At 49.0% G+C, this 9090-nt stretch overlaps 1 protein-coding gene across 2 annotated transcripts; it reads right to left on the reverse strand.

Annotated features, from left to right (window-relative positions):
* Positions 1-1491: 1491 nt before the first annotated feature.
* Positions 1492-6483, reverse strand: Cdk20 (cyclin dependent kinase 20). Of its 2 annotated transcripts, XM_004638629.2 has the most exons (9): positions 6142-6483; positions 5748-5861; positions 4956-5144; positions 4641-4762; positions 4438-4500; positions 3763-3886; positions 3068-3223; positions 1920-2151; positions 1492-1821 (listed from the first exon to the last, which is right to left on the reverse strand). In XM_004638629.2, exons 1-8 carry the CDS (start codon positions 6214-6216, stop codon positions 1954-1956), a joined length of 1041 nt encoding a protein of 346 aa, XP_004638686.1. In that variant the 5' UTR covers positions 6217-6483; the 3' UTR covers positions 1492-1821; positions 1920-1953. The 2 variants fall into 2 exon arrangements, with proteins under 2 accessions (XP_004638686.1, XP_023579339.1); XM_023723571.1 differs by lacking the exon at positions 4956-5144.
* Positions 6484-9090: the final 2607 nt, after the last annotated feature.

The following is a 9090-nucleotide window of genomic DNA, read 5'->3' on the forward strand; positions in this document are numbered from 1 at the left end:
TTACATCATAGTAAAAAATTGTATATTTACTTGTATAATTTCAATTCTTTGGAATTCGTTGACAGTTATTATGGTCAGTATGTGGTCAATGTACTGTTCTATATGTCTGAGAAATCTATGTATCCTGAATTATTTGATTTTGTCTGCTACACTGGTCAAGTGTTCCCAACTGCCTCATTGCCTGTATTTACTTGCCGACTGGACTTGACTAAACTCTAGTCAGCCTTCTCTCCCTGTTGCAGGTGCCTGACATGTGGCCCATGCTTAAGCTCAGACAAGCACTGAGATGCAGACCTTCTCTCTTAGGGCCTCATTCCAAGAATCTAGAGACCAAACAAACATTCCCCTAAGTCCACTATGATTATGCTGTCTGCTCATCCAGCTGCTTGCTGTCCTCTCCTGTCCTTTCTGCTTGCCTCTCCCTCTGAAAGCAATACCCTTTTCCATTTGATTTTGAGATGGTTGTATATCCTGAGGCCAGAGTGCTGTTCCTTATTGCAATACCCTCTGAACTCTACATTTATCTTTTGCAATATACAACCATTAGTCAATCTGTTCACCTTGTTGGAGAAACTGGCTATCTTCTATCTTAGAAAGCATCCTGGGGGCCGGCCAGATAGCTCAGCAGATTAAAACACCTGCTTAGGCAGATGCAGGGACCAGGTTTGATCCCAGCATGCCATGCCGGCCCCACCTCCAGGGCATGCTGAGATGCCAACTGAGACTGAGTGTGGTGGCTTGTGCCTGTTATCCCAGCTCTTGGGAGGCTGAAAACAGGAGAATCATGATGAGTCCAATCTGTGCAGTGAGACCCTGTAGGCCCTGTAGTAAATACAAAAAAAGAAAGCAAGCAAGCAAGCATCCTGGGTATAGAGTATAACTCTTCTATAGTCTGGTGAGCCAACTATGTGGAAAAGCTACAGTCCTGTTCTTTGTGCTCCTTATTTACATCCTTATCTCCTCATGTCCCTCGTTATTGTTGTACAATGTACACTGCTAGAAAAGGTTTGTAGGAATACTTTAAGGCATCAGTTGATAAGCACAAAATCAGGTTTCTATCAGTCATCTCTTTTTTTTTTTTTAAGGAAGGTACTGGAGAGTGAACCCAAGGTCTCTGCATGGGGATATATTCCTAGCCCCTTTTTATGTTTTAATTTTGAGGTTTAGTTATTTATTATGAAGTGAGAATAAACGTGTCAGCTGGGTTAGATTGGTACTTACAGCGTACATGAATTACAGACAGATCAGTTTCCTTATCTGCATGGCTGCTTCTGGGTCGCTTTCATCTGCACAGTGGATGCTGCTAGCTGATCTGAGTCTCCAGCCTGCCCATCCCTGTCTGCCTCCCTTCCCAGTGAGCAGTCAGTCATGCAAAGGACACAAGATGTCCTCAGAACAAAGTGGCTATGACTGTCGCCCAGGGCATGAGACAATGCCACCTCCCCATTTCCCTTTTAGGAACAGAAAAGAAGCAGATTGCACACAGGGCAACTTGAGACTTTTATATCAACCTACCTCAAATAGGGAACCAGAAGGCTCACTGTCTGACAGCAAACCAAACCAAACTTGCTTCCCCATGGCAGTTTTCAACATGAAGACATTCTCCTCTCTCCACTCCCCCAAATGTTTTGCAACTATCCTGGAGCAGGAGACAGTGTCCTGAGTAGGGGCAGGAGACAACACACCACTTCATGATGGCCCCTGGCTGGCAGCACAGCTCCCTGCTTCTGAAGGCTCAATCTGCAGGCTGTGGGTCTCCTCCGCTGGGCTGGCCATCCAAACTGACTGCCAGGCTGCACCCTTTGCTTCCTTGAGACTAGCCTTCAGGGGGTGAAGGAACAGGGCAAGGCATGTAGTGTGTCTGTGTGGCCACAGGCAGGCACTGGAGGTGAGAGTCAGGGAGGAAGTAGAAGATGCACCTGGGGGCAGTCAGGCAGGATTGCGGCCAGCGCCTCACCCCTCCGGGATGAAGGGTCGAATCAGCTCTGGGTTTAACAGCGACTCCTCCAGAGGCCGGTCCACGTGGAAGTCATGGATATGGGGGGGCCCTGGGTGTGCCTTGGGGATGGGCCCACCTGGGCGCTGGGGAACTGGCAGCTCTGATGGATGGGCAGGCAAGGGAGCAGTGAAGAAGTACTGATGCAAGAGGGCCTGGGGTGACAAACAGGGTAGCAGTCAGTGTCCTGTCCCCAGCCTCAGGCAGAGGGAGAGGGGCCTACTCATGTACTCAGCCCTCTTGGAAAACCCTTCCTGGGTGCTCACACATCTAGAGTGCTGTTCCAAAGGCTAAGGACACAGAGGCGAACACAACAGACCAAAAGAGGTGGGGTGGGACTAATAAGTCAGATAAAGGGGCATGATCCACAGTATGCCCTGTAATGATCAGTGCTGGACAAGACAGTCAGAGCAGAAAACGGAACAATGGTGAGAGACAGTAGACTTGCAGAGGGGTGAGTGAGGTGGTAGGAGGCAACCTGGGGAACAGCACTCAACACAGGGAACAGAAATCCACAGCCCCAGGAAAGGCCTGGGGCTAGAGGGGCGTGAACAGGGACAACAGCATACAGGATCAAGAGATGAAGTGCCCAGGCCTGCAGCACTTGTTACTGAGGGCATGACCTGCTCTATAGAACTAAGTCACTCTCTGCATGTGGGAGAGATGATGTGGGATGAGACAAGATACAGGTTCTGGGAGGTAATGCAGGAGAAGGAGTTGCCACAGCTCATGGGAACTGCTGACACCAGAACCAAGGGCATTTGCATGCACTGGCTGCCCAGTGTCAAGTGCAGATGAGAATGGGTGTCTGTTACACTACAGAGAAAGGTTCCCATGAGCTCAAGGCTTTACTCCTGCGGTCTTCCCTGCCCTTCCCTGCCTTCCAGGGACATCCAGCCTGCCTGGACCATCTCTTCCAGGCCACACTACTCACCATTGCTCCTCAGCAAATAGCTTTTCGAACACCTGCACTAAAAACATTGTATGGGGCCCTACTTTCCTTCTGGGGGCTACCACCATTCAGTGGAGGCAGAGTGCTAAAGAGATAGCACCCCTGGCCTCTCACCCTACCTGGGATGCTGCGATGCGTTGGCCAGGAGGGTAGAGGAGGAAACGACCCAGCAGATCCAAAGCCTGCGAAGAGGCATCAGGTAGCACTTCCTCCAGGGGCACTGGTGCCTGCTCCTTGAAGGAGATCTTGTTGTAATCTGGCAGCTCTGTGATCTCCTGCAGCAGGAAGAGGAGTAAGGCAGAGGAGAGTGGGCAGTGCCCTCAATGGAGCTGCCCTGCTGCTCCACTCAACTCACTGTTTTCCCTCATCCCTCCACCACTGCACCCTTTCTAGGGTTAGCTCCATGCCCAGCTTGCTAAAACTACATATCCATGTGCTGGGATAGGGATAGGCAGAGAACAGGACCTCTTGCCTCCAGTAGGGAAGGAAAGAAGGACCAGGGCTTGACCAGGATGGTGGTTTTTGTTGGTCTAGGGGGGCCTGGACCATAAAATAAGATGGAGAGGAGGAAGCAGTCACTTTCTGCTAGGAAATAGAGCCCATGGGCCTGCCCATTAGCTCAGTTGTTTAAGTGCCTGCTAAACAAAACAATCTGGTTCGAACCCCGTTTCTCACAGGAAACCAGAAATGCCCTCAAGGAATCTTCAGGCCACAAAAAAAAAAAAAAAAAAAAAAAAAAAAGCTTCAGAAAAAAATTAAAAAATAGAGCCCACCTTCCTCCCTGTACCCTTCCCACCAAGGGCCCCTTACAAACCGGCCAGATTTGAGGGCTGGGGGTGCCTAAGATACGCAGCACACAGCAAAGCTGTTCAATGTCGTTCTCACCAGGGAAAAGTGGGGATCCATTCAACAGCTCCCCCATGATGCAGCCCACAGCCCTGTGGATATAGAACTCTGGTGGTCTAGGATCTCACACACAGAACAGCCTAGCCCACAGCAGCTCCAACCCCTCAACCAGTTTTGAGCTTCATTCAAGCCTGGTGTTCCAGACCCCAAAGTCCTCAGCCTAAGAACACAAAGAAAATCTCCAACAGCCCCAAGACTTCTCAGAGCCTCCTTGCTGTAGGATGCAAAGCTTGCCTTTCAATTCCTGGGGAAGAACTAAAGAGTCCCAAATCTCAAACCTTTAGGTATAAAGAAACCATCTGTTCCCCCCAAAAAGGTTCAGAGCCTTCATACACAAGAACATGATACTCTGATTGGCTCAGAGATATTCCTCCTGGGATCTGAGGACATGCCAGCTTGAACATTCTACACTCTGAACTTTGGGCCACCTCTCCTACTGGCCACGAAGCTTTGCACTGGGACAATCTCTTTGCTTCTACCCTTCACCCAGCACAAAAACACAGTGAAGAACATCAACTCCACCAGGGAGAATTCCCCCGCTTCCCCACAACCCATCATCCTTGCCTTCCCCTAGGAGACTCACCATAGGTCCACACCTTGGTCATACTGGCGGGCACCATAGAGTAGCTCTGGGGCTCGGTACCACCTGGGGAGGCACGATAGTTAAGGATCAAAGCCAGAAGTTCACCTCAGTACCACCTCAACCCCATATGCCATGTCTGGACAGAAGGTCTAGAAATATCTTTTCCTCAGTAATGGGGCTGGTGGGAATCCAGCCCTCCTTACCTGGTGGCCACCTGGTGTGTATAGAGGCGGTTGCCATCTGGAGAAAAGATCCGGGCTAGGCCGAAGTCAGCAATTTTGAGCTGGCCTGATGCACTAATGAGCAGGTTGGCAGGCTTTAGGTCCTGGGAGATGAAAGGCAGCATCAGTCCCCCGGCAGTCCCCTCAGGACTTTGGGATATAAGGGACTGGCAGGCTGACTGGCCCGAGTGAGCACAGGTTCTGTCTCCCTTGGCTGTCTGGTTGCTCTCCTGAAGGCCCTGATGCCTCTGACTGCACCTTCAAGGGCTGGCCCACATGGTCCTTGTGAGGACTGACCCGATGCACGATGTTGTTGGCATGGCAGAAGGCCACGCCCTTGAGCAGCATCTGCAGGTAGCTCTTGACTTGTGCTGGAGCCAGCGGTCTCTGGGCATGGCGCACCACCTCAGCCAGGTCCGACAGCATGAACTCGAAGGCCAGCACAAAACCCATGCCATGTGGGAACACAGCCTTCAGCTGCACCACCTGTGGGCAGACGACCTGTCAGGTACCAGACTCACCTCAACAGCTACCTTCTGGGTCAGAACCTCTTCCTCTAGCCAGAGAAACAAAGATCTCAAAACCTACCTTGGAAAGTATTAAAGGAGACTCAAGATGACAACGTATATAAAACATTTACTAGGGCTTCTGCAGAGCACATGAAAAGCTCAAAATATACCTGAGCTAGGGGTATAACTCAGTGGTAGAATGCTTGCCTAGCATGCACTAGGCCCTGGGTTCCATCCCCAGCAGGAAAAAATTAAAAAGAGAAACTAAATGTTTTAATTAAAAAATTGTAAGTTTTTGAATAATGAATGCATGAACGAGTACATGAAGAAATGAGTGATTGAGGAATGATGTAATTAGGTGAATGAGGCACAAGCAGGCAAAAGAGAGATGAAAATGAAGTTTCAGGAGTCACATGAATGAGCAATGGGTGAGGCAGGAAATCCCTGAAAGGAGTTCGCAAACAACTCGGTGAATGAATGCAAAAGAAGGTGAGAACAGGTGAAGGAAGCTGGAGGTGATGCCTCGGACCTGCTCTCCCCCTCACCCAGCCCAGCCCAGCCCAGCCCGGACTCCACTCACATACTGACTGTCCTCAATTTCCTGCAGAGCCTTGATTTCCCGAAGGGCCTGGTTGGGGATGCCGTCCTCCAATCGCCGCAGAGCCACCTTCTTGAGGGCAACGATCTCACCAGTCTGTGCAAGAAAGAACTCAAGACTGTCTACTGCAGACTACCCGCCCCCGCCCCCTGCCGGGAAGGGGGGGCTGTTGGAGAACAGCGAGAAAGGCCCCGTGGCAAGGGAGCAATCCCACAGAGCGGCAGTGGAGCGGGTCTGGCTCTGCTAAGGGATGGGATGGTAGCCGTGACTAAGGAGATCAGAAAGGAGGTCAGAAAGCTGTCCCGCGTGGCGGCTGCATGGGGCGTGGGGCGGAGGTCAGCCTGCTCCCTAGGCGGCCTATGCGGCCCAGCCTCACCTCCACATGCTTAGCCTTGAAGACGATGCCGTGGGCGCCCTCCCCTATGCGGCCCAGGATGCAGTACTGGTCCATCCGCACTCACAGACCCTAGGTCCTTGCAACTCCGAGCGCCAGGTAGCCCGCGGTTGCCTAGCAACAAAGCAGGCTGGGAGGCGGGGCCGCAAGAGCCGCGTGCCCGGGAGGACTGAAGCCGCGTTCAATCAGGGATTGGCCTTCGGGCTCGGCAGTCCCTTTCCTTAGGCTTCCGTCGTCTCCAGGCTGTGAGCCTAATTCCACACGCAGAGCGCGCGCCGGAGGACAACTGCAAAACTCGACGGTTGCCCGCCAGTCCTAGCTACACAGCCCTGACGCCGCGCGATGACGGAGGCCGTGGCGTGCGCCGGAGGGCGGGGCCTCCGCGGAGGCGGGGCGTAACAATTCCCCGCCTTGTGCTAGCAAATGCAAATTTTCCCAAGGCAAAGACTTTAACGCAAGGAACTACTTTTTCTTTCTTTTGAGACAGGGTGTGTCATCAAGCAGTCCAGACTAGCCTCATAGTTCCATGCTGCTGCACCAGACTAGCAAGTACTGGTATGGAGGTGCGGAGTACCACATTTAGCTCAAGTTGATTTATTATTATTTTTTGAGTATGTTTAAAAGGATTAATTGTAATAGATTTTTAGAGAAGCTAGCTAACTCTGGATACTCACACCTTCCATGAGACAATACTCTCTATGTGTTGCTACTAACTACAGTAAGACACTAATGAAATATACCGATTCTAACAGTGTCAGCTAGAGTAGAACAGAGAGCCTAAAAACACATAGAAGGCTGTCCCCATCTGGGATTTTTACATCTTCTGAGATGACTCCTCGTCGTCTCTCTCACTGAATGCCTGCTCATCCATCACCCCATAGTTGATCCTCCGGCCTCTCTCAAAGCCCTCAATGTACCTTCACTCCCACTGTTATCACCTTTCCTTTTTGTAACCACAAAGGATCAGCTCCATCAACAGAACAGTTCCCTGGTGGGAATCTGTGAGATATAAATGCCATTTCAAATAATTTGGTGGACTAGGGGTGTTGCTCAGTGGTAGAATACTTCCCTAGCATGGGTGAGGCTCTGGTTTGCTCCCCAGCACCGCAAAAACAAACAAAATACCTTGGCAAACAATAATAAATGGTGGGAAGTCAATTATATGTCCATTAAAAAACAAAATAAAATATATCTAATACCTACCATTATTAAAATGAGTTCCACATGGACAAAATTTAGGAAAAATATTCTCCATTCTAAACATTTTGTGGTGGAGAAAAGCCACCCTAAAAGATTAGAGACTTGTTGGTTTTGTTGAGATATAGTATTATCTTGTCATAATACTATATGTATTTGTTTTTAGAAGTGAGATGATTTTTCAAGACTTATAAAAGAGAAACATCACCTCTCTTGCCTGTAAAGAAACCCAGTGGAGCATATCATCCAGTTCAGGATCTCTGAGTCATCCATACCAAGGTGGTTGTCCTCCATCCTGCAGTCCCAAACTATTATACTCTCCTCAGTCTTTTGCCATCCACAGCTTGCTGGTGCACCTGCCTGGATTTAAAAGACGCCTTCTTCTTCCTTCTATTGGCATCTGTCAGGAAGTCCCTCTTCACCTTTGAATGGAAAGACTCAAAAGTCGGTTCTGGTCTCAAAAATCAAGGAACCTGGCCCCAGAGATTTAAACATTCACCTATCCTTTTTGGAGGAGTCCTCACCTCTGACTTCACTAGTTACCCCAGCACAAAATAACATTGCATCCTCCTCCAATACATTGATGATCATCTGGAGAATGATACCCAAGCTGCCTGCTAGGAAGGCACAAAAGCTCCGCTGCAACATCTGACAGAAACTGGCTATGAGGTATCTTGGAAAAAGACACAAATCTGTAAACAAAATGTCAGATACCTGAGATTTGACTTAAAACATTGACACCTCATCCTTGGCAGAAAAGAAAAGAGATCATCTGCTCCATCCTGGTTCCAACCATGGGAAAGAAACTCTGAAAAATCCGTGGAGCATCTGGCTTCTGTAGAATCTGGATTCCTGGGTTCACAGAAAAAGCAAGGCCTCTGTATAATACCTGGTCTGCTAAAGACTCTGTCACCTTCAACTGGAACACAGAACAAAAGCAGTCCACAATGACATTAAAAAGGCTATTTCTACAACTGCAGCTTTGGGAATTCTAGATGTAAGTCATCCATTCAATCTGTTTCTTGATAAACAACAACATGTGCCATCAGGGGTGCTTACTCAAACAGTTGGCCCTTGGAAGTACCCAGCAACCCACCACTCCAAATGCTTAGATCCAGCCTCTAAGTACTGGCCCCCTTGCCTCTGCTCTCTGGCAGTGACTGTCCTTCTGATCAAGGAAATTGATAAGCTCACTTTAGGCCCTTACCTAACCATCCAAGTGCCATGTGCTGTACTGGACCTCCTGAATAAACACGGACATCGCTGGCTCTGCAACAGCCAAGTCACTCAGTACCAAGAACTCTTATGTGAAAATCCTTGCCTGACTTCTGTGGTGCTAAAACCACTCAGTCCTTCCATGTGCCTGCCCACTGAGCTGGGACCTCTAGATCATGACTGCTTGGCACTAACCAATGAGCTGTTTTTGAGTTGACCAGAAATAAAGATGGACCCCCTAACACGATGAGTACATGCTGTTTACTGATGGATGTAGCTCTGTTAGGAATGGAGTGCAACAAGCTGGATATGCTGTGATCATTTTGGATGAAGTTATTTTGATTGAAGTTCTCCTGAAAGGATGGTCTACATAGTGAACTGAAATATGAACCCTCATACAGGCCTTCAATTGGTCTGAAAATAGAAATGTTAACATCTGCATGGACTCTTGATATGCTTTTGCCACAATTCATGTTCATAGAATTATATATGTATACATATTTATATATAATATACTAT

This window comes from Octodon degus, unplaced genomic scaffold (assembly GCF_000260255.1).
Source record: "Octodon degus isolate 3935 unplaced genomic scaffold, OctDeg1.0 scaffold00100, whole genome shotgun sequence".
Classification (NCBI taxonomy): domain Eukaryota; kingdom Metazoa; phylum Chordata; class Mammalia; order Rodentia; family Octodontidae; genus Octodon; species Octodon degus.

Coding starts and splice junctions, on each gene's coding strand:
- Cdk20 (XM_004638629.2), bottom strand. CDS start 6,216: ATGGACCAGTACTGCATCCTGGGCCGCATAGGGGAGGGCGCCCACGGC. Junction 5,862..6,141: donor TCAAGGCTAAGCATGTGGAG/GTGAGGCTGGGC, acceptor TTTCTTGCACAG/ACTGGTGAGATCGTTGCCCT. Junction 4,501..4,640: donor ACACACCAGGTGGCCACCAG/GTAAGGAGGGCT, acceptor GTGCCTCCCCAG/GTGGTACCGAGCCCCAGAGC.